At 35.4% G+C, this 25613-nt stretch overlaps 1 protein-coding gene across 1 annotated transcript; it reads left to right on the top strand.

The window, feature by feature from the left end:
* Positions 1–1159: 1159 nt before the first annotated feature.
* On the top strand, positions 1160–14728 carry LOC127848998 (uncharacterized). Its single transcript, XM_052381728.1, has 3 exons — positions 1160–1265; positions 11583–11694; positions 12016–14728. Exons 2-3 carry the CDS (start codon positions 11589–11591, stop codon positions 12834–12836), a joined length of 927 nt encoding a protein of 308 aa, XP_052237688.1. The 5' UTR covers positions 1160–1265; positions 11583–11588; the 3' UTR covers positions 12837–14728.
* The last annotated feature ends 10885 nt before the right edge of the window (positions 14729–25613 follow it).

Here is a 25613-nt window from a genome sequence, read left to right as displayed (position 1 = left end):
GGACGTTTCGTCCCACTGATATATAAGCGGATAGGTGTGAATAATACCGTATAGATGTGAATCATAACGGGTAACTTTCGCACCTTTGATTGTAACATCTGTTCAATGTTAAATCAACATTGTTTTATTTCAAGATTATTTATTCAGTTTAAAAGTATTCTGCGATTTCAAGATTTATTTTTAATTACATGAACAAAAATGTTTAAGAGTCAATTTACATGCTTCTTATAATACATTAACAATATCTAGATTGATAACATAAATATATTCAAACATTTTCAATAAATTTACATTACCGGTATATTATTACAAGAAACGAAACAAGATTTACTATACTCTTTTATATTATACATTAACAATATCAAAAGGGAATGCATACATACATTTTAACAATATCTAGATTGATTACATAAATATATTAAAACATTTTCAATAAATTAACATTATATTCATTACACAGTTTGAATCATGATTAAAGCGGTGAGTTGTTTACTAATTGGTCCGAGTCGGTAATTCATTGTTTGCTAATAACTTAAAGGCACTTACCGCTAATTGATAGTTTGTGAGTCGATAGTAAAGCATAAGCTTTTCCTACAAGTAAAAGACCAACTTCATTTTATTAGGTATTTACTGAATAAAATGTTTTATTGTTCATTTGTGTTATATTATTATTTATGTATATAGTGCATACACATGAAGCATAAAAAATAACAGCACTTCATGTTTTATATTTTTTAAACATAATGAACTATGCACAAATATTTTTTATTTTATTTTTACATACACATACCCGGTACACATGATGCATACAAAATAACAACACTTTATGTTTTATATTTATTGAACATAACGAACTATGTACACATATTTGTATACTAACAATAAATCATTTTATTTTTGTTATTTATAATTATAATTGTTAACATTGTTGTAATTTTCTACATTAATGTACACCCCAATATCATTCACACCTATACGGCATTATTCACACCTATCTGCCTATATATTATCAGTGGGACGAAACGTCTACCCCTTTTCCACACAAATATCAGTGGCACGAACTGGCAGTGGCACGAAATGTCCATAAACCGGCGGAAATGTCCGAGGATTCCAGATTGGGCTCATTCCGAAAGTGACGCATGCGCGTCAAATTTCGATTGTAAACAATAACAATAAACTGATCTATTTATAAGTAAGGTCACGTTTTTTTACCAGGCTTAGTAAACTTTTTGGTATCGTTTTTGTTCTGTAGAAATCCTACATATGTAAGTCTTTTGTTTGTTTGTTTTTGATATCTTTCACTTGAGTTTGATTTAACTGTAGTAAAATAAAACTTAATACTACTACCCATTATTTTCAGTCATTATGGCATGTTTGTAGCAGAGACGTATTTTTTTACTTTTTAATCAAGTTAAGCAATTTAAAAAAAAGTGGTATCTTATGAATAATAAAAACCTAACCCTAATGACTTCTAATCAGCACAGGATCATTATTTTAGCTAACCTGAGCACAACTTGCTCATACTGAGCCGTTGGAAACGCCTTTTGTCCGTCGTGCGTCCGTCGTCAACATTTTGCCTTGTGAAAGTTGTGAACACTCAAGAGGCCACATTTCTTGTCCGATCTTCATGAAACTTGGTCAGAACATTTGTCCCAATGATACCTCCACTGAGTTTGAAACTGGCAGGGCTCAAAATTAACACTCACACACTCGCAAAATGCGAGTGAAAAATACAGATTGCAAGTTAAGTTTTAAGCCACTAGAATTTTTTTTGCCAGTGAAGAAATAGTGAAAAAAAAAAGTTACATGTATATTGCTAAATGCGCTCGACATTGTGAATGCTAAACCGCAGGTCAATTAATAGAACGTCCGAATACTCATATGCGGAAGCTCGCACCTCGTATGTAGACTGGTATACTTCTGGTACATATATGCGGATGGTATTGGTTCAAAGATAATGTTACAGTGGATTATCCACACATATTCACTATAAAAGACAAAAAACCTGAACAGTCATGTCGTCGAAGCGAAAAATAACTAGTTTCTTTTTGCCCACAGATTGAAATAACAATACGAAATATAAAGCAAAGTTAACCGTTGAGTTGAGAGAGAAAAAAACGGAAATAAAATTCTTCCACGAAAACAGTGAAAAAGTGGGAAGAGAACTTCATATATAACACCAAAACTTGTGGTTGATGTCATATTTTATTTAGTTTTAATAGTACTAAACTAATGTCCAAACTTGCTTTTATTTATGTTTCCAGCAAAATTTGCGAGAATGTTTTTGATTTTGCGAGCTGGTATTTAAGCTGCTCGCAATGTTTGCTAGTAGAAAGAAAAGTTAAATTCGAGCCCTGAACTGGGTCATGCTTTTCATGAGTACATACGTACAGCTCAGACCCAGAAGGTCAATAGCTGGAAGTTGTATTATTGCAACTTGGCATGCTGGGTCAAAAACTTTGTAACTAGGTCAAAAAAAGATAAACCTTGTGGCTTGTGAACATTGTTGAGCGTAATAGTCATATTTGATGCCCAATCTTCCTGTAATTGTCAAAATGTTCGTCTTAATGATATGTTAGTTGAGTTCAAAAATGTTTCCGATCCGTTGAAAAACATGGCCACAAAGGGGCGGGGCATTATTCCTAATATGGCTGTAGAGAAACCTTGTGAGCACTCTAGAAGTCAAAATTTTTGCCCAACAATCATGAAACTTTGTCAAATCATAAGTCATTGATATATCGGACGAGTTCGAAAATGGTCCAGATCAATGAAATAAAAATCTGTCAGAACATTTGTTTCCTGGATATGCTTGAGTTCAAAAATGGTTCAGTTTGGTGAAAACAAGAGCACCGCATAACAGGTGCCAACGCTCAGCTGTGGATGCAGTTTTGAATAAATGAAAGCTTGTCAAAGTTTTTTTTAGAGGTCACAGTGACCTTAACCTTTGACCTAGTGACCCAAAAATGTGTGTGGTGTGTAGAACTAATCAAGGTGCATCTACATATGAAGTTTCAAAGTTGTAGGTGGAAGCACTTTGATTTTAGAGCCAATGTTAAGGTATTATCACGGCGGACGGCAGACGACGAGCTGGCTATGACAATACCTCGTTTTTTTTTCCGAAAACAGCCGAGCTAACAAGGCTGCCAGGGGGGTCATTTTCCTTATACTTATATCGTAAAAAAAGCTTGTTAACACTGTAGAAGTCACATTTTTTACCTAATGATCTTTAAATTTTGTCTTAACATGATCATCGATTTTATAGATATCTCTGATGAGTTTAATATGGTCATGAATCTCATGATCGGTGGAAAAACATGGGTGCCATGGGGTGGGGCAGTTTTCTCTTTATGTTTATAGTGAAAACATGTGAACAGTCTATAAGACACATTTTTTGCCCAATTTTCATGAACTTTGGTCAGAACATTTTGTTTCCTGGATACGATGGTTGAGGGCGAAAATGTTTTGGATCCGTAAAAACATGGCTGCAAGGGGAGGGGAAGCTGTCATTTTCGTTGTATTCACATAGTAAAAAAAGCTTATGAACACTCTAGTTGTCGCATTTTTATGTCCCCACTATAGTAGTGGGGGACATATTGTTTTTGCCCTGTCTGTTGGTTGGTTGGTCTGTTGGTTGGTTGGTTGGTTGGTTGGTTGGTTGGTCTGTTGGTTGGTTTGCGCCAACTTAAACATTTTGCAATAACTTTTCCTATATTGAAGATAGCAACTTCATATTTGGCATGCATGTGTATCTCATGAAGCTGCACATTTTGAGTGGTGAAAGGTCAAGGTCGTCCTTCAAGGTCAGAGGTCAAATATACGTGTCCAAAATCGCTCATTTTATGAATTCTTTTGCAATATTGAAGAAAGCAACTTCATATTTGGCATGCATGTGTATCGCATGGAGCTGCACATTTTGAGTGGTGAAAGGTCAAGGTCATCCTTCAAGGTCAGAGGTCAAATATATGTGGCCCAAATCGCTTATTTTATGAATACTTTTGCAATATTGAAGATAGCAACTTGATATTTGGCATGCATGTGTATCTCATGGAGCTGAACATTTTGAGTGGTGAAAGGTCAAGGTCGTCAAGGTCATCCTTCAAGGTCAGAAGTCAAATATATGTGGCCCAAATCGCTAATTTTATGAATACTTTTGCAATATTGAAGATAGCAACTTGATATTTGGCATGCATGTTTATCTCATGGAGCTGCACATTTTGAGTGGTGAAAGGTCAAGGTCATCCTTCAAGGTCAAATATATGGGTCAAAATTGCTCATGTAATGTCACTTCTGCAATATTGAAGCTAGCAATTTTATATTTGAAATGCGTGTGTATCTCAAGGAGCTGCACATTTTGAGTGGTGAAGGGTCAAGGTCAAGGCCATCCTTCATGGTCAAAAGTCATATAGGGGGACATTGTGTTTCACAAACACATCTTGTTAGCTTTTGTGATTGCCTTTTGTCCGTTGTGCGTCATCCATCGTCAACATTTGCCTTGTGAACACTTCAGAGGCAACATTTATTGTCTGCTCTTCATGAAACATGGTCAGAACATTTATCCCATTGATACCTCAACTGAGTTCGAAACTGGGTAATGCTGTGTCAAAAACTAGGTCACTAGGTAAAAAAAAAAGAAAAACCTTCTGAACACTGTAGAAGTCACATTTGATACCCGATCTTCATGTAACTTTGTCAAAATGTTTGTCTAAATGATATGTTGGTTGAGTTCAAAAATTATTCCGGTCCCTTCAAAAAACATGGCCGCCTGGGGGCGGGGCAGTATTCCTTATATGGCTATAGAAAAACCTTGTGAAACACTCTTGAAGTCCCAATTTTTGCCCAATCATCATGAAACTTTGTAAACATTGGTTTTATTGATATCTCGGACGAGTTAGAAAATGGTCCAGATCGGTGAAAAAAACATGGCCGCCAGAGGGCGGGGCAGTATTCTCTATATGAGCTCGGTTTTTCCGTCCAGCACATTTTAGTTACATCCCAAAACACATGTAAAATATTAATTTCACAAATGTATTTAAAACATGTTGTGGCCATATTTGATAAGATTAACATAAAACTTGTTGATAAATATCATAAAATTACCAGGTTCTACCCTGTTAGTACATGTACAAAAAATTGTAACAAATACATGTGGATTCTGGACAGAAAAGGTATACCTTTTATAGTGCCCATGAGTTTCTGTTTCCATCACTCTACCAAAAAAAATTGGACTACTTACCTTTATTTAAAAATTATCAAGAAAGGTTATTTCTTGGATATAAAACTTAAAAAAGACTCAAACCTATACAATTTTCAGTCAGACAATCATTATTTTTATGATGGTGATGTAACAGTTCGTGTCCAATATGTTACATCTTGAAGTCAGATCTCAAACTGTTTTTACATAACTTGTGTAGCGTCTACATTTTTTTTTTTTATGAACAACGATAAAGTCGAAACGCCGTGATGACGAATCAATGCTGTTTTATTATAAGAAAATATTTAAAGATTTCGTATACAAATCAGGTTTGCTAAGTGGTTTCCAATCTGTTACATCATTGAGTTGTAACCAATATAAATTGTCTGTTTTTGCAAAATGCCTTAACATATTTTTGTTTTCAATTTATTAAATTGTAGGACTCCACAAACTCAGCACTGAACTAAAATGTTGTGGTTAACGCACCAGCTTAAAATTCGCAAAATGTTGGACATCAAGCTATTTATGATGTAACCAAAAAGTGCTGGACGGAAAAACCGGGCTCATATGTATGAAAACATGTGAACACTAGAAGTCACATTTTTGGTCCAATCTTCATGAAATTTGGTCAGAACATGTGTTTTCTGGATATGAAGGTTGAGTTCGAAAATAGTTTGGATCAGTAAAAAATATGGCTGCCAGGGGGGGTCATTTTCCTTATATTAATAAAGTAAAAAAGCTTGTGAACACTCTAGGAGTCACATTTTTTGCCTAATCATCATAATTTTTTTCGAAACATCAATTTTATATATATCTCGGACGAGTTCGAAAATGGTCATGATTGGTGGAAAAACATGGCCGACAGGGGTTGGGGCAGTTTTCTCTATATGTATATAGTGAAAACATGTGAACAGTCTAGTTGTGATAAGCCATAATGTTAACATAACATAAAGATAACCTGTACATACTTTCTAATAGTTAACTAATAGTTAACTCCCTTGTATAAATCTGGGACTTCTTTCATAAAATGTGGTGTACATGTACATAAAGACAGTAGTTTGCATGCAATTTAATAAACCTATGTCATAAAATACCTGTACATGTACTAATGCACTGCAAAGTTAACCTACTGTGTTTTGGTGTATTTAGCAGACTATTGTGCTATGAAACTGTTTTCATGGCAACCTTGTTATTTGGCATTTTCTAAATTAGAAAGACTCTTGATTAAAATAACTTTTGTAAATTCTTCTTATTTTTTACATTTGGGCCACTGGATTGTTCTACTCTCCATAAATTGTGTTCTTTAGATTAAGTTAGACTTATTTTATAAACTTAATTTTTGAAGCAACTTCTAGACTAACAGTAACTTATATTTATATCAGTTTTTTTGACAGATTGTGAACTTCTTTTTACATTCATTAAGGTATTTGCTGTATTTGTTCATTTTTAACGATGCATAGATTCTTTAGAGTAAAGTTAGTTATTTTCATTAAAGCTGCTTTGGTTTTTACTTATAGATTTGACTGTTTTCAAGCGTATCTGACTGGACGCCTTTAGTTAATTGAATTACAACCAGTAAGTGTATTAGAAATAAGCGTTGTTTAATTAGACTCGATAAATATTTCCGTATTACATAAGTGCTCACAAAGTTATATAACTCGTAAACGTCCCATGACCGGTTCACTGACTTCATAAGCGAACGAAACTGCACTATTACAGTTGTTTATAGTAAAACATTGTGAATACTTTTAGTCACATTTTTAGTTCAATCTGAATGACACTTGCTACATGTAATCTTCACACATGGTGACACTCTTTATGAGCATAATATTTTTTGCTCATGGTGAACTTTTGTGATCACCTTTTGTCAATTGTCTGTCTTCCGTTGTGTTTCATGAATATTTGCCTTGTTAACATTGTAGAGGCCACATTTACAGGGACTACCCTACGGGCGACTAGAGCGATAATTTCGCTCTTACGCCCGTGATTTCGCCCTACAAGCCCAGAAAAGCAAAGATAAAGTCGCCCGATTTTTTTAAGTAAACAAGACCGGGAAAGCAAAAATCAAGCGACCCGATTATATTTTGCTAAGGCGTGCTACCGCCCGCAGGGGATTAGCAAGTTTATTGTTTGTTGTTTATCTTACAGTTACACAATTTACCCCCGCACGGATCGTTAATTGACCGTGACAAAGCAGTCCCTTAATATTGGTTGCTATAAAAACAGATTTGTGCCTCTTCGCGCGTGCCGCAAGTTGTCTAATGATGACGTGATAATTGATTGACCATCCGATAATTGCAGATTTTTGGCAGACGACACGGTTAAAGAGTCGGCAAAAATAATTCAAGAAAAACCAACTTGAATGTCTTAATCTTATTGCGTAGATCCACTATAAAGTCCAGCGAGTTTTGTCAGTTTGTTAATCCACCGATAGTTACAAGTAAAACCCATCTCATATAAACTTGAATCATAGTTCATTTGTTTATACTAAAAGGTCATCATACTACACATAGACATGGAGAAAACACATTTCCTTGATTAGATATAAATTATCCGAGTAGAATTAAATTTTTATGTCATGACCATCAACATTGCAAATGGCGGACGTATTGTAACATTCAACCCGTGTTCAATTCAAAGCTCAATCTACAAGTAATGGTGATTCAATAATGGAGAAAGCATTAACTGGATTTAACAAACATTTGCTAATGTTTGCAGGGTTGCCACTTAACTTGAGGGAGGTCAGGGAAATTTGATTTTTTTTCAAGGTCAGTGGAAAGTCAGGGAATTTAAAAAAATGGTCAGTGAAAAATGAAATTTCAGAAAAGTCAGGGAAAAATAACATTTTGGGTCGATGCATAAGTTATTTAGTGGCTATGGCAGTCTTCAAGCATCGTTTGTGTTAGAAGATTCAACAGTATATTTTTTGTTTGAAATGTTTTGACTATTTCTATGTACATAAAACATTAACATGTGTAAAGCATGTTCAAAAATGTAAATATATCTGTTTTTTGTTGCACAATAATGTTTGTCAAATGTTTGTCAAAGACCATGGCAAGTTGAAATTATCATTGGTACTAAGTAATAACAGTTATGTACATTTATAAATAGATTTATTTCTATTAACATTTCCAATTACCCATACTCATATGTATTCACCTATGCTTGTGTCCACTAAGATGTTAAAGTATGATCATAGTATGTAATGGATATTGTATATGGACAGTTGTTTGTGTCAGGTGTTGTGCTACTACTGTATAAACATCACATGTATGTACCTATAGAAGTATGTTTTGTTATAGATTTTGAGACATAATCATATTATGTGGTGGTTGTACATGCATAACTTGTTTATGACCCCCACCACTATAGTGGGGACATATTGTTTTTGCCTTGTCTGTCTGTTGGTATGTTTGTGTCTGTGTTTGCGTCAAACTTTAACATTTGCCATATCTTTTGCAATATTGAAGATAGCAACTTGAAATTTTGCATGCGTGTGTATCTCATGGAGCTGCACATTTTGATTGGTGAAAGGTGAAGGTCATGGTCATCCTTCAAGGTCGAAGGTTAAATATATGGGACATAGTGTTTCACAAACACATCTTGTTGTCTTTGTTTTTTTGGTATTTACTTTATATATAGCCTTGCATCATGCATAGTTTAGTGTACAAGTAGTACTGCTTTGTTATTTGTTAAATATTTTATGTTGAGGAATAAAATAGACATTAAATGGGTGGATTTGGTCGGCTGTATGGGGACGAGGAGGCCGAATATGTCGCGAAATTAGTAAGTGAAAACCAAGATTTGGTCAGGGAAAAGTTGGTAAAAAGTCAGGGAATTTTATTTCATCAGGTTAGTGGCAACCCTGGTTTGTTAAACCAGATAACAACAAGGACCATTTGGATTATTAAAGTTAAACAGGTACATGTAAGGCATTATTAAGTGTACATGTACATATTTCGGACATGTATAGTATTCGGATAAACAGTAATAGATATATTAGATAGTCCATGCATTAAGATTCGGTCAAAAGCTATATATAGCTTATGTTATATACATGTTATTTTATACCGACAATAAATAAATTTTGATTTGATTTGAGATTGTGTTTTGTTACAAAAGCAGTCATAGCATTAGGGATGATGATAATATAATGACGATAAATATGTGATGAAAAGGTGCTACCGGTACATATCTTCAATTACTTAAATGTGTTAAATGACTTAGTTGTGTTATGATGTAGTAGATTTTAGTGAGAATTTATTGTTTTTACAAATAAACATAGTATAATGATAGAAATAATAAAAGTTGTGAATTGAATATGTTTTGTATTTGATATTGTGCGCACAAACTTCTCCCTGATTTTCCAAACTTCTCCCTGTTTCAGAAAAAAGGAGAAGTCACTTCTCCCTATTTTTAAGGCCTAGGATAGTTCCTGCATTTATTGTGGGATCTTCATGAAACTTTGTCAGAAGATTTGTCCCAATAATATCTTGGACTAGTTCAAAAATCGTTCCAGCCTGTTGAAAAACATTTCCGCCTTGGGGCCATTTGTTGTTCATTCTTTATGAAACTTGGTTAGAACATTTGTTGTATTGATATCTTGGGCTGCAAAAAACAGGTCATTTCTTTTTATCTCAGGTGAGCGAATTTGGGCCTTTCAGGCTCTCTTGTTTGCCTTATCGTAATGAAATTTGGTCAAAACATTGGTTTTGTGGATATTTCGGACAAGTTGGAAAATGGTCATGATCATTTGAAAAACAGGGTTGGGCAGTTTTCTCTATATTTATATAGTGAAAAAATGTGAACAGTCAAGAAAAAAACATTTTTTGCCCAATCTTTATGAAATTTGGTCAGAACATTTGCTTCCTAGATACGATGGTTGAGTGTGAAAATGGTTCGGATCGGTAAAATGATTGCAAGGGGGCTCATTTCCTTTTATTCATACAGTAAAAAAGCTCTAGAAGTCACATTTTTTGCCTAATCATCATGAAATTATGTCAAAACATTGGTTATGTGGATATCTAGGACGTGTTTGAAAATGGTGGTGATCAGTGGAAAAACATGGCCGCCAGAGGGTGGGGCAGTTTTCTTTGTATATAGTGAAAGCATGTGAACAGTCTATAAGACACATTTTTCGCCCATTTTTTTTAAATTTGGTCAGGACATTTGTTTCCTGGATACGACGGTTGAGTTAAAAAATGGTACGGATCGGTAAAAAAAAACATGGCCGCCGGGTGGGTGGTCTTTTTACTTGTATTTATATATTTAAAAAGCTTGTTTATACTCCAAAAGTGACATTTTTGTCCAATCATCATGAAACTTGGTCAAAACATTGTTTTTATGGATATTTTGGTTGAGTAACTTGAGTTTGAAAATAGTCATGATCAGTGAAAAAACATAGCGGCCAGGGCTGCAGGGGCAGTTTTCTCTATGTATATAGTGAAAACATGTGAACAGTCTAGATGACACATTTTTTGCCAAATCTTCATGACATTTGGTTAGAACATTTTTTCCAGGATACGACGGTTGAGTTCAAAACTGGTTTTGATCCATCTAGTTTAAAGTTATATATATTGTTTTCCTTTTTTTAAAGTTATATACATGTATATTGTTTTCGTTGTTTTCATTGTATTTATTAAAGAAATTAACACCTGTTTCAATGGGGCAGAGTGACAATGATGTTTGAGCAATTTTTGAAAGTATGAAAACATTGTGACAATTAGTCCATATAAGATTATGTATTTTACATCAAAAGCGGTAGATCTGTTGGATCACAATTGAAGGCTGGAACCACTTGATAGAAGTTTGCAAGCGTATTATGTAACACAAGTATCACATTTGCATTGAAAAATGCATCAATCACTATGGCCTTTCTATATCAAGCACTGTCCATGTATTTTTGGGGAAAGTTAAGTTTACAATGCTTACTAATCATTGAAACTTCAAAGGTGAGCGACTAAGGCCACCATGGACCTCTTGTTAATGCACTTGATGAAAAAAATCCAAAAATATGGACAAACATGCCATAATGAGTCAACATTATGAGAATTTTGGTTTATTTGGGTAAATTGTGCTGTCCAGTTCTTGCCTCTTGGACGCATGTGACAAAGAGAAGACAGCCAATTTTAAAATCAACTAGATTTTGTTAAGAGAAACAATCATACCAACTTTCATTGCTTATAATACACTTGGAAGCTCGAGTGTTTATCAATGATACTACTGAGTACTGTTTTGATAATTATAATTGTGCTGCTTAGTTCATGCTTTTCTTATACATGTTCTGCATTCAGTACGATGTCATAGTCTCAAGTATTTGTTCAACCTACGTTCATCAATTATAATGCAGAAGCCATAATGTTAGTAATGTACTCTAAACTTTGTATTACAGATCAAGATGTCAGGCCACAGCGGAAGTAAAATCGCATTGATATTTATCGGCTTCATGATTTACTGCATCACAGTGGCACTCTCATACTTTTCATCCAATGATATAATTCCAGGTAAATTTGAAAATGAGCATGTATGTGTTACAAACTGTTCTCAGCGCACTTTTAGTCAACTCAATTGAATTATGATAACAACTTTTACAAAGAATGTGTTTTAATTCCATGGAATCGACAATTTAATTAAATTGTTTTAAACATGAATTTGCAAACATTTAAAGTCTTTCTCATTATAATACATAAAATAATATTCAGTTTAAGTATCTTGATTGTTAAATGTACATATTATAAAGTGCCTAAAAATAAACACCTTAAAGGACTGCAATTTAAAAAAGAAGTTTATGCAAAACTTATTTGTGTTGACTTGTCTCTTCCCAGGTTTATTTGAAAACGAGACAGGGGACATATCGGATGCCTTCTATCTCAGCTGCACACCTGCTGGCTGGACTTTTGCAGTCATCTGGGCTACAATCTACGTTTGGAACATGATCTGGTTCGTTTATGCGCTAACCACTGTCTGCAGACGTGATGACAATGGTCACTACATCTACCAACTGAATCTTCTGCCGCCTGTGTTCTTCATATCGTTTATCATCAACAATATTGTTGTTGTAACCTGGCTGTTCTTATGGGACCGTCTGTACTTGAACTGGGCTCTTCTCGTTATTGCCTTCACTCCCCTGACTCTGTACATCTGCTTGTTCATATCGTTCAGGCAGCTGTATAGAAAGCTGAATGTTTTGTCACAGGCCGGTGCTAAGAAAGATATATGGCTTACACGAATTTTCGTGCAAAATGGTATGGCCTTCTTTGCAACGTGGGTTTCGATTGCAACTCTGTTAAATTTTGCCATCGTTCTGACATATTACTGGTCCGTTGAAATGCAGGTATCTGTAAGCATTGCTCTTGGAATTCTCAGCTTTGAAATTATTGCTTGGTTTTTGCTGGACACGTTTGCAATTGACAAGTTCGTTCGCTACACGGTAACCCCATACATTGTTGTTGTTGTCGCTCTGGTGGGCTCGGTTCTGAAAAACTTTGACCTCAATGTTAACTACAGAAATTCCATCTTTCTGGTGACTCTGTTGGCTGTTGTTGGTGTACTTTTGCTTCTGAAGCTAGTGATCATGTTTATTCGTGCAGGCAGAAGACCCATCAGAGGCAATGTTGAGGATGATCTAAAAGGAAGATTGGCCTAAAATCTGATCATGGCATGTTTACAGAAAAACCTTAAACAGATAACACCGTTCCGCTTCTTTCTAAAATTTGTGCAATTCTGCTTTACAATTCTGAGCATAATTAATGTCAATATTAATTCTTTACCTCTCAGATTTGCACATGTGTGTAGTCCTTTTGAAAATCAAATTAAATGTCAGACCTTTTTATTAGATTTAATTTTAAAAGCCTTCATAACCGAGCCTAAGATACTGATGAGCAACAAACAGCATTAAACCTGAAAAGACATCAAGTTACTCTGTTCTGGTTTTCTTTAGGTTGCATATGGCCATTTTTATTTGTACTGAACGGAAAAAGGATAACAAAGTTCTCCATCTTTCACCAATTTGTTAACATACTATTGCAATTCTGATCATAACAAATGTTAATATTAATAAAACAATATAAGTAGAAAATTGATGGGACGACGCTTTACACAAATGTATTAAACACTGTTTTTGCAGAGAGAGAGAGGTTTATTTGTTCATTTTTGATGTACATTTTGTATTCTTAAAGCAGTTATGTTTGTGTTTTGACCTGCTGAGTTGCCTTGCATATTTGATTTTTTATTACATATTTATGCAATTTATACACCATAAAAATAGTACATGATTATAAAATATATCTGTAGTCATACTGAACTGAAAGCACAAAATGTAACAAATCTCAAAAACACTCTAGTAGTGTGCATGTTCATGTATATTTAAGAAAATACACAATGATGATATACACATTTGGAAATCATATTCTTATAACATGCTTTTACTAAATGAGTGTTGTAAAGTGTTGTGATAAATTTAAAAAGATATCATACTAGTTCTTGTTTCATATAAAAGTAATTCCAGTATTTTTCATGAAAAAAGATCTTTTATTTATCTTATTTCGACATTAAAAAAAATACAATAACAGTCAGAATCATCTGTTATACTGCAATATGAGTGTAGAATATACACAAACGCTTTATTTGTATAAGGCAAATTTATATTGAGATTAATAAAGACAAGATGAAATTGTTCTGCCATGTTAGATGTTTTTATGTACTTTTTTTTATTCTGTTATTCAGATAATTGATGAAACTCTGAAATCTGGGTATTATCATTTTAAATATAAATGATTAAAGAAGAATTATGCAAGATTGAAAATTCTGTGGAAACATTATGTTCAGTGCAATCAAAAAAGCAGTATGTCAATGATTTTGAAAAGGAAAAATTTTCAAAACAGAATGTTACAAAATATTATGATTAACCAGTTTCCTGGTAAAGTACATGTACATACAATTATCTATAGCTGTTAAATTCAGTTTTTTCATTGACATGGGATTACTATTTTTGTTAAAGATATACATACACACACACATCATGTTTACAAAAGAACATACTTGTAGTTAAGGAGTTTCAACGATAAGATGTTTTTAACAAAGAATACCTCATATATTTTAATGTTATAATTATGTGATGATAATGTCTCACAGGGGTGTCAATTTTTTTTAAAGGGGGGGGGGTAGAGGAATATTCGTTTGAAAGCGCAATCAATTGAAAACGACATTAATATTTTTGTTAAAGCTTCATCGTCTTTGCGCTTGATACCGTTCCGTATTTTATTATATTATTTCTGATGAATAATAACTGACAGAAAATTGTCGCTACTTTCCGAAATTCTTACAAGTCAATGAAACGTTGCACATGTCCGCAATCATGAATTATTCTAAGTGATTGATTAGCAATTTTAAGCAGTTCAAACCAACTAGAAATATTATAAAATAGTACAATTAGAGAGGGCTCGAGGGGGGGGAAGGGACATTGCCCTTTATCTCCCCAGCCTAATTTTCCTGATTTTAAATTTGGGACAATTGACACCCCTTTTCTCAGTTATCTGAAAACAAGAAATATCTTTCAAAAAGATATACGGCGTTGATTGTGGTCGATGTATATGAACGATCAAAAGTTATCTCTATGAGATAAAAAGTAGCGGATGCCTTTTTTCTGCGCAGTTCTTAGCTACATCACAAGCAAATCAATAACGGGGTGTTGCGCCAGATTTCGTGGCTTATTTTGCTTTATGTGATATTTTTACTCAGATGTCTATATTTACAGAATAGAAAAACACAAGAAACATGAAAATAAACGAGTGCATATAGGTCAGCCGGCAATACTCGAATCTTATTTAATTGCATAATTATAGTATAGTGAATTATTGTGCTCATGCTTTATAAACTGGTCAAAATGGATAAATATTTCTAATTAATTTTATCAAAATTGGTCCTTATCATGCAAATGTTGAAAACATATTAAAAATCGATGATTGGCATACCACAATAATATTGCCGAATATCTTTATTTAGTATCTTTCTGATCAAAACAGACTTCAAGTGCACAAAGTTTACGAGACGGCGTTTATATAAAGATTTCTGCAACTGACCGCAAACTGACCTTGATACCTTGCGGATTGGAATGCAATGCATTAAAGTTAGGTAACAATTCTGCTGCTGAAACGACGGCTTGTTTACGCCAACTGTACTCGACCAAGGCAACAGCTGTGCCTAAAATATTGATTAAGCGACTAAACGAACTATTTACTCCATCAGACAAAAATAGCATAGATTCCAATTTTGTCCTTCAATGAAAAGGTCGCAACCCCTTCTGCGAACTCCGGTGATGAACTGTATATAAACTCTGACTTTCGCGGGTTGAAATGCAATGCAAGTAAGTACTAAATATGAGAATATAGCCTTTAGTATAAACGCTTTTGCGCTGGTAATTCTCTGAAAATAAAAGGTGAACGCACAAACTGTATTTATGTCGAAAATTGATTGTAAAACTGTTCTATCTATTGAGCCTTTTCATTAGAGATAAAATTGTTTCATGCAGTAAAACAGTGTTACAAAGACGCGGATATGTTTCCAATGTTCTGGTGTTATACTCAAATCAGCCAATGGAATAAATGAAGTGTATTCATTCGTACCTAGCCGCGGGAAATTTTATCTGAATATTATTGGATACTTACAAAGGTCAAGTCAGGGTGAAAAGCTGGCTTAAAACAGCTTACGCCGAATAAACATTACTGATTTCAGGACTTGTTTTTCTTATCCTGTTTTATATACTTATTCTATGCCTTGCCATTTAATAGAAACAATGTATTTCCTCCATTTTTAATTGACAGTTTTTCTTTAACTTATTATATATTTTTGTCTTTGTTATTTACTTTACTGTGTTGGTGGAAACATTAAGATCTAGAAGATTGTGATTTTCTATACACATGTATCAGTTGTGATGTTTCTCTACTTTATCACATACATGTTTCTCTTATTTGGGGAACTTGTTTAAAGAAATTATCTAGAAATGTTCTTTTACAGTAACATTTTGTTTACATATAACTTGGGCATTATTCATAATTGGATAACTGCCAGTTGTGGTTTATATTTTTACTACCAAGTCTGTTGCAGTCGGAAGGTATGATATATGAGCAAGTGGGTATTGTATATATTTATTCTTTTTTTTCTAATGTTATACATGAACATTGTATGTATATTGTTATGTTATGATTTTTCACAGAGTAATGGCCCTTTGAAATTTTCCATTAACTGTACATATACATGTAGTGCAATTCTTGTCCGGGCTATTTCTCAGCAACTAATGACCGGAATTCAATGAAACTTTATGGAAAGCTTCACTACCAAGAGAAGATGTGCATATTATCAGCGGGTTCTGGTCAGATGATTTTTCACAGAGTTATGGCCCTTTGAAATTTTCTATAAAAAAATTATTGTCCCTCCAACTACTGTGCCCTCAAGACATTTCCTTTTATCTGAATATAAAGTGAAATATTGTGACAAAAAAAATCTTTGGGAAGCATCACCCGACTCCGACGGTTTCTTGTTTTTCTGAGCTTTAGTAGCTATGATAATATCCATGACAAGGTTGGCAACAGACTCTAGAAAAAAGGGGATCACAACCCCAGGGGGAGTTCAAACTAGGCATCAGAGAATTCTTCCATTAGTGTTAATAAATTTAATAGAAAAAATACAGTAATAAAAATTAGAAATAACATGATTATGAATTATAAAAGTATTAAGTAACCTATATCAATACAAAAACAGCATGGTCTCTTGAGGACATATAGTCATTGGTATTTCTAGGACCATCATTATAAAACATAATTATAATGTATGGGAACAGTTTGATTATTATGTGTTTATTGATGCATCATTTTTAATGCTGGATGTCATATATTGGTATATGATTTACTTTGTATCTTCTAATAGAATTTATATTTTGAGTGCCCTTTTGTTTTGTTTAAGTCTTTCTTTGTTTGAATGATCTTTTCATTTTGGATATTTTTATTGTTCAATATATCCATATTCATTGCATATATGTTTTGGGGCCGTTTTTGACGTTGGGCATTTTGATAGTGTATGATATGAAAAATACCTTCCTTATTTGTTTACATAATTTGGTATTTGATCTTTAAACAACAAAAGTTATGTGTTATTTTGTACACATGTAGTAATACTCGAGTATTAAATGTATTCTAGTATATTACCTGTGTTTATTCTTTTTGTTCTATTAAATATATGCTTTATGTTGTCTCTTGTATTAAAACCTGAATATGTTTTGATTTCACAAAGCTGAGGCTGCTTCAGAAAAATGTGTCTTATTGTTACCTGTCTTGTTCAATTTATGTAAAGGGCAAGTAGTCATGGAGTCTTAATTGTTAGCATTGATATATTAAAGCTTTGTTTTATACCTAACCTAGATGTCTAAAGGTTAATTACTGTTTCGCTACACACCATTGCGAACCTCTTCATTCATGATAAAAATGTCGTTCATTTTATTGAGACCCCTTACAGAAATGAAAAGGTTGCCGCTATGTAGCCACAATGTTGTGGCTACAAAGCCGCTACTTTTTTTGTAGCCGCAACCACAAGCCAGAAAGTAGCCAATAGTAGCCGCTAGCGGCTACAGTGTGGCAATCTTATGGCTATTAGTAGCTGCTAGCTGCTCTTATAGCCACTAGCGGCTCATAGTAGCAGCTACAGGCCCATAGTAGCCAGAAGATTGCCAGAACATATTCTTGTAGCCTATCAAAAAAAGTGCAATTATGAGCCAATACCAACCAATACTTCAATATTAATCTTGAAAACACAAAAGGCTTATAGTAGCCACTAGTGGCTCTTAGTAGCCAGAAGGTAGCCAGAACATTTTCTTTTTTAATAGAATGGCACCTGTGAGCCAGAAGGTAGCCACAATTGTAGAATGACATCATATTGTGTATGATGTCATGACATCACTGATGATGTCATCAGACAAAATTTCAAAATGGCTGAAGAATCTGACAAACAAAAAGAAGTTAAAGTCATTGTAAGTAAGTTGTGGTGATTAAAACAGTTTCAATTGGTGTATAATAATGAAAAAGCATGGTTTTGGAAATAAAAACCTGCACTATTGAAACACTTAATTTGATTGTTCATACCCAAAAAAGGACTCAATAACTTTTACAATCAAAATATTTTGAGAAATGAACATATGAGCCACAATCCAATGGGATTGTTGCTCTTAAGATAGTCTACTTCTAAGATTGTTCTAATTGTTTGAGCTTTCAATATATAGATCACTTAATTGAGCAAATTAATCAATATTTTCAAAATGTTTAAATGTTCATCTCTGTATAAAAATGTTTTTCTTTAATTAAATGTGTTAAGTTAAAATTAATGAAATTAACTAGAGCAAATAATACAATTATCTCTATGTAGAAAATGTATTGCTTTGCAAATATAATATGGTATTGTAGGTTCATATATGTTCCTGGCTGTCAAGGATTGCAATCATCATTCAGTAATTGGTAGAATACAATGGTCATGTCTATACCTAAATAACCCCAAGGGAAAATTGTGAGGAATTGTGCATCTGCTTTGAAGTGTATATATCATGCAAATTGTTAATTATTATGCCCCCCTTCGAAGAAGAGGGGGTATATTGTTTTGCTGGATGTCTGTCGGTAGACCAGTTCATTGGCCTTGGACATTAGACGACCCCTATTGAAATTAGGGTCACTAGGTCAAAGGTCAAGGTCATTTTCACAATAGACCATAGTCAAAACTAGTAGCGGCAACATAGCCGCAACTAGTAGCGGCAACCGAGCCGCAACTAGTAGCCAGAAAGGTCATTTGCATACGAAATACTACCGAGCGGCTACAAAGCGGCAACTAGTAGGTAGCCGCAGGGCCTAAATTTTCGTAAGGGACATCCTGGCAAGACATTTGTTAACAAAATGATGTCTGTGTGGGGTTTTTTATTATCAGATTTTTTGCCACAACTGTCGTGGATTCCAAAACAAACATAACCACTAGAACTACACTTTACGAGATAGCCTTTTGAACTTTGTAGAGAAACAATTTACCAGAACTTGGATGTGTTGAACTGTGAAATACTTACTGGTTCGTTGCAGCCTCTTAAAAGTACATGTATTTACAAACTGGTTATACAATCCATGGGTCACAGGTTTGAGTCCATGTTACACCATAACTAACTTACTCAAATAAGTTTTATGCTGTCAAACTACACACACTTAGTATTGAAAGCTATACCTGGAGCTTTCCTCTGTGTTCTACGTACTTCATCAGCAGAATGATTTCTACCGTTGGGAAGCGTTAACACCGCTAATTGTCGGGGTGAGCGACTGTACTGTAACGTACTGTCCCAGGTGTGCGAGAGTTGGTAGCGGCCCCCGTCCTTGTTTAGCGCCGGTCTAAGTGCACGGATGTAAATAGCCTCCTTAACCCCTCTCTCGAACAAAAATGGCTCACGGTCCAGAATCCTAATGTTTTCCATTGTGATTGTGTGGTCCAGTTCACAATTAGAGGTGTTAACGTTTCCCCAACAGTAGAAATCATTCTGCTGATCAAGTCCGTAGTACGAAAGCTCCAGGTATAGCTTTCAATACTTAGTGCGTGTTATTTGACAGTATAAAACTTGGATTATCATGGAAACCACAAAGTCCAACTTTCACCGAAGATAACTAACTTACCATAAGCTCAAGGCATTAAGCATGCAGAAACCCACTGCACGAGTTGCTTCATACCACTTCATAATGGTCACTAAAAGGCTTAGTTATATACCTTGCCCTCTAAAACAGGCTGTCCACATGTGATCTAACACCAAGGTGACCGAGGCGTCCACATGTGATCTAATACCAAAGTGACCGAGGCTTAAAGTGAACATAGCTAGATTAATTACCTTGATAAACATTGAAAAGTTAATAACCACTTTGAACACTTGAGAAGACAAACATGGAAAAGCTGATTGCTGTTTGTCCCTAAAGAAGACACACATTGCAAGGTTAATTTCCACTGTCTTGGTCTCTTGAGGAGACTTCAATTGTAAGGTTACAAACAACAGTATCCCTTGTGTGGATACCTATTGCAAAATAAATACCTCTGTGAACATTTAAGAAGACACACATGTAAAGGTTAATTTTCCTTTTTTTCATTGAAAAGACATGCATTTTAATGATAACTGTTTGTCCCTTGTTAAGACACCTATTGCACAGTAAATTTCCACTTTGAACCTTTGATATGACACATTGCATTCAAGATTTATGACTGCTTTGTTCCTTGAGAAGGGACATTGCAGGGTTAAATAACACTTAGCTTATTGAGAAGACACCTTTTAAGATAAATAATCACATTGACCCTTGTTAAGATATATTTCAACCTTTGAGAAAATAATCATTGCCAAGTTAATAACCACTTTGCCCCTTGAGAATCAAACACACATTGTAAGGTTTAAAATTGCTTTGTCCCTTAATAATAGACTTTTGCAAAGTAAATCGCTAAGAATTTTCAGTTCTGTGCGTTACGGAGTATAGCACAGAACGTATGTCTAAACATAACACAACGCACAAAACAGGTATATGTGCGGTTTGTTCATGCGTGTGGTTGTCACGTGAATAATGGTCACTCAGGTGGACATAGGCGGGAATGTGCACGGGGTGTCCATTGTTTGGTCAGTTCTACGCTAGACTTCGATCAGTAAACTTGTGTTCGTGTACAAATCCTACATCACGTTGTCAACTTTAGCAGAACACAGGGTGTCCATGCTGCAAGATTTGGAACGCATCATAGAAAAGATAAGTGCTAAAAGAAATGTAAATATGTTAAATCCGTTAAATTGATTCTCGAGCATAGAATCGAGTGTTACGAAGTAGTAACGAAGTTGAAACTATGTATATTTCAAGTACCAATTATTTCAGCAGTAGAAAAAGCCGATCGTTTTACAAATAGACATATTGATGGCACGTGACCGAAAGTTCACAGGTCAATAATGGTAAAAAAAAACAAAAAAAAAACACAACAACATTTCGAACTTTCTGGAGAATGAATTGCTATTCTTTGTGGTGGTGTATACATACAATATGTATATGTGTAAATGTTTTACGAGTCTGATGATGTAATGTTATTTGCAGCAAAGGTAGAGGCGATGGCAAATAAAAAGGCGGAAACATAACGTCACGCGGTGTTCTTGACGGGCCATATCAATAGCCGACAGCTTCATCTAACCTCGCAACACAAGGTGCTGAAACTCAATTACTATTGAGACACACAGGACTATGTTTCGCATGTGACGAACCGGGTCATCGGAAAGGAGCAGCTGGATGTTCAGCAAACAGCTCGAACAATAAGATAAGTTGATTATGTATAGAACCCCGTTGACAGAAAATGGGTAGTTTCGTGTTCTTCGGAAAACGTAACGTACAGAAAGTTCAAAAAGTCGAACTTGATCAAAAGGATCCAAGTATAGTTCGCCGGTAAATTGAAGGAAGGCCCACGCGATTAGGTAGCAGGAGACTACTGATAGTAAGTACATTTTCGATGTAGCAAATGGCGGTTTTGATTTTATTTTTTCCGTCGGAAAACGGTTAAGTACAAAAAGATCTGTCTCAATGTATCAAAGGGATCTTAGTATAAAACTGGATCAAAAGGATCATAGTATAGAAATTGACGCCGGAAGTTCGCCGGTAAAAAGAACGAAAGCCCATGAAGCCAAGCTGTAGCAGGCTACTGATAGTTGTATATTTTAGATGTAGTAAATTGCAGTTATAAGTTTTCTTTTCCGTCGGAAAACGGTAACGTACAGAACGAGATAAAAGGAGCAATTGATCAAAAGGATCATAGTATAGACATTTATCAAAAAGATAAAATTCATAGTATAAAAAAAAAATGTTACCGGAAGTTTGTCGGTAAGTAGACTTAAAATCCACGTGACATTTATCATGTTGTTAATACGCCTGTTAATACGTTTATAGTCGTATTTAATAAGAAAGGGAGGCCTCGATATATTTAAAATTATTATTTATTTATTTGTTCTACTTTCGATATTAAAGGGGCGTATCATGATATTGAAACATTCACGAAGGGTGTGGTTTTAGTTATCAAGAGAATAGCAGGCAGTGTTAGGTTGTTATAAGCTTATATTTGGCACGATAACGGCCGATTATATATTAACTAAAACTCGTTAAAACTAAAAAGAGGTGTACTAGCATTCTTACGTCAAATTGACTTAAAATAGTTATTTGCTTTTGTGATGATGGCATACAGCATAGTGTAGAATATAAAAAGCATTATATGCTAGTGACTAGACGAGTTTGGATGTTAACTGGTTGAAGAAAAAGTATTTTGATTCCTTCTCAGAGAGTAGAATGGTTCGGGCATGTGATCGATATGCATAAAATGCAGTTTTTCATAATTAAAAATTGAGTAGCTAGGCTAGAAAAAAGTATTGATTCGATGATCTATCTAATTTATCAAACGAAAGAAAAAGTAGTACCAAAAGATAAATTAATAGCTAGTCTTGTAGGGCAGATAATTTGCTTTCAGAGTGTGATTGTAAATAAAGTTTGGTGATAACAATGCATATATACAATTGCATAACGATGGTCACAATTTAAAATGCCGAACCTACAAAAACGCAAGTTTTCAGGAGACGTATTTTTGTTAAACATTTCTTACACAAAATCAAATAAATATTATTTTTAACATTTTTAAAAGTGTCTCAAGATGGAGCATGTTCATATGAAATTATTATGACGTTAAGTTAATAAATCTGCTGTCAAATGTATCTTCGTCATTTAGACTTGCATTTATGTGATGCTTCGGCAAATTGGACAGCTAATTGTAATGGATTTTGTTCAATAGAATGAATTATTCCACTGTTTTCCATTATATATAGCAAAGCAATGCGTGTTTTTTTCTGTTTTACACGGTGTCACAGAGGTGACAACCGCAATTCTTTATTTATATTGTGGCCTCAACCTAGTTACTTGTGGGAACAACTTATAAAGTTGTGGGAACAACTTCATAAGTTGTGGCTTCAACTTAAAAACTTGTGGAAACAACTAAGTACGTTGTCCCCACAACTTATTAACTTTAGGCCTCAGCTTAGTAACGTGTGGCTCCAACTTCGTAACTTGATCCCAAAACTTATTAAGTTGTGGCCTCAACTTAGTAATTTGTTCATTTAAGTTATTTCTTCAACTTAATAACTTGCGGGAACAACTTATTAAGTTGACGCCTCAGCTAAGAAACTCGTGGCGACAACTTCATAACTTGTTCCCACAACTTATTAGTTGTTGCCTCAACTAAACAACTTGTGGGACCAACTAACTAAATTAAGGTCACTTCTTTAAGTTTAACCAATCAGATTGGCCGTTTCATCTTTACCGTTTTATCACAATTAGTACCCCTTATACTACTAGGTGCTCGGGCTCGAGCGCCGGTCTGAGCACTATCTCTGTTAGCTATAGATCCACAGTTCGAGCCCTGCCTGAGCACTTGACATGTAAGCCATGGATTCCAGATTTGGGTACCTATCTGAGCAATCGCCAAGTTAGCGACTGGGTTCAGGTTTCGAACCCTGGTGTGAAAACTAGCCTCATAAGCGACGGATTCCGGTTTTGAATCCAGGCCTGATAGCTCTTTTTTTAAACGATGGTTCTTTGGGTTTTAGCCCCAGTCTAAGGACTTGCCCTGTAAAAGACTGTGACCTCAGCCTGAGCATTCGAACCCTACGTAACGGATCCCGATTTGGAGGCCCTGCCTGAGCACTCACCCTGTATGATATGGGCCCCGGGCTCAAATCCCGTTTAAGTACTTGCCATTTAAGCGAACGGACCTTGATCCAAGTCCTAGTCTTGGCGCCGGACCCAAAATATGCGAGATTTATAGCTTACATGGCTAGTGCTCAGACCAGCGCTCAAACCCGAACACCCATAGCTTGTGAGGCGAGCTCTCATTCCGGGACTCGAAACCAGGAAATGTTGCTTACGGAGCTAGTGCTTATTTCGGCAACCGGTCGCTTAGAAGGCGAGTGCTCAGTATGGAATGTTAGCGACGGCTGTTTGGTTCGAGTCCCTGTGTGAACCCGTAGCTTTCGGTGCGAACGCTCAGACTGAGGATCGCAACCGGGATCCTTCCCTTACTAGGCAAGTGGTAAGACACAGGCTTGAACCCGGTTCCATAGCTTTCAGGGCTAGGACTCAGACTTTGGCTCGATTCCGGGACCTGTCAATGTTGGTGCGGTTTAGAATAGTTTTGGACCAGTTTGTACACCATACAAATTCGCACATCGGAATTCAAGCCTTCGCTTATAGGGTAAGTCCTCAAACCGAGGCTCGATCTAGAGACCCAAAGCTTCTTTCATGGCTAGTGCTCGTACAGTGATTCGGACCCCGGGACCGTCGAAAACTCCAAATTAGCTTTAAGGACTAGTGCTCTTACCGTGATTCGAACCCAAGGACCGTCGAAAACTTAGGCATCTAGCACTCGCCTCGGAAGCGATGGTTCCCGGCATCTAGCCCCGGTCAGAGCAATTGCCGTTTACAAGAAGGATCCCGGGTTAGAATCCAAAAAACACGGACCACTCTCTAATGGAGCGAGCGCTTCGGGACTCGAAACCGGGATCCGACGCTTACGTTGCTAGTGCTAAGACCGGGGATGGAACCTTGAAACAAGTCGCTAACAAGGCAAGTGCTCAGACAGGGGCTCAATCTCGGGATCCATAGCTTACAGGGATAGTGCTAACACCGGCGCTTGAACCCGAACACACAATAGTTCGAGTATAAGGGTACAAACAGTGATAAAACGGTAAAGATGAAACGGCCTATCTGATTGGTTAAACTATGTTGTGGTCCAAACTTAGTAAGTTGTTTCCACAACTAATTAAGTTGTGGTCTCAGCTTAGTAACTTGCGGCCAGAAGTTATTAAGTTGAAGGAACAACTTATTATGTTGAGACTTCAACTTAATAAGTTGTAGGAACAAGCTATGAGTTGTGGGCTTGTGGCCCAAGTTACTAAGTTAAGGCCTCAACATTTTATATTAGTTTGATCTCTTTTTGCGTTCATCATTGCTATAAAATGTACATCATGGAATTTTTCTATCAGCAAAAGTTTACGTTTCGTCAATTTACCATAAAAATACTTGGCTATATTGATAATTAGCGCGCAAAATGCCGAAGTTATATTATTTTGCAGCTTCGTCATTTTGACTTTAACCAATCGCGGTTCGTCATTATATCACATGACTTTTTTGAGCTGTTGCGATTGGTTAACTAATTCGTTATTTTGGGGGGATATGCGCATTGATTTCCCGCTTTGCACAGAATCAAAATCGCGAAATGCCAAAAAATGTAGGTTCGGCATTTTAAATTGTGACCAACGATAAATATCAGAGCTAGTTGGAAAGCTCCCGTTATTGTAACGTTGCAAGCT

The sequence above is a fragment of the Dreissena polymorpha genome, chromosome 1, assembly GCF_020536995.1.
Source record: "Dreissena polymorpha isolate Duluth1 chromosome 1, UMN_Dpol_1.0, whole genome shotgun sequence".
NCBI classification, from domain to species: domain Eukaryota; kingdom Metazoa; phylum Mollusca; class Bivalvia; order Myida; family Dreissenidae; genus Dreissena; species Dreissena polymorpha.
This window is presented reverse-complemented; position numbering and strand designations above follow the sequence as displayed.

What these genes read in the sequence shown, in the direction of transcription:
- LOC127848998 (XM_052381728.1), top strand. Translation starts at nt 11,589, where the DNA reads ATGTCAGGCCACAGCGGAAGTAAAATCGCATTGATATTTATCGGCTTC. An exon ending in ATCCAATGATATAATTCCAG is followed by an intron (nt 11,695 to 12,015) that starts GTAAATTTGAAA and finishes GTCTCTTCCCAG; the next exon opens with GTTTATTTGAAAACGAGACA.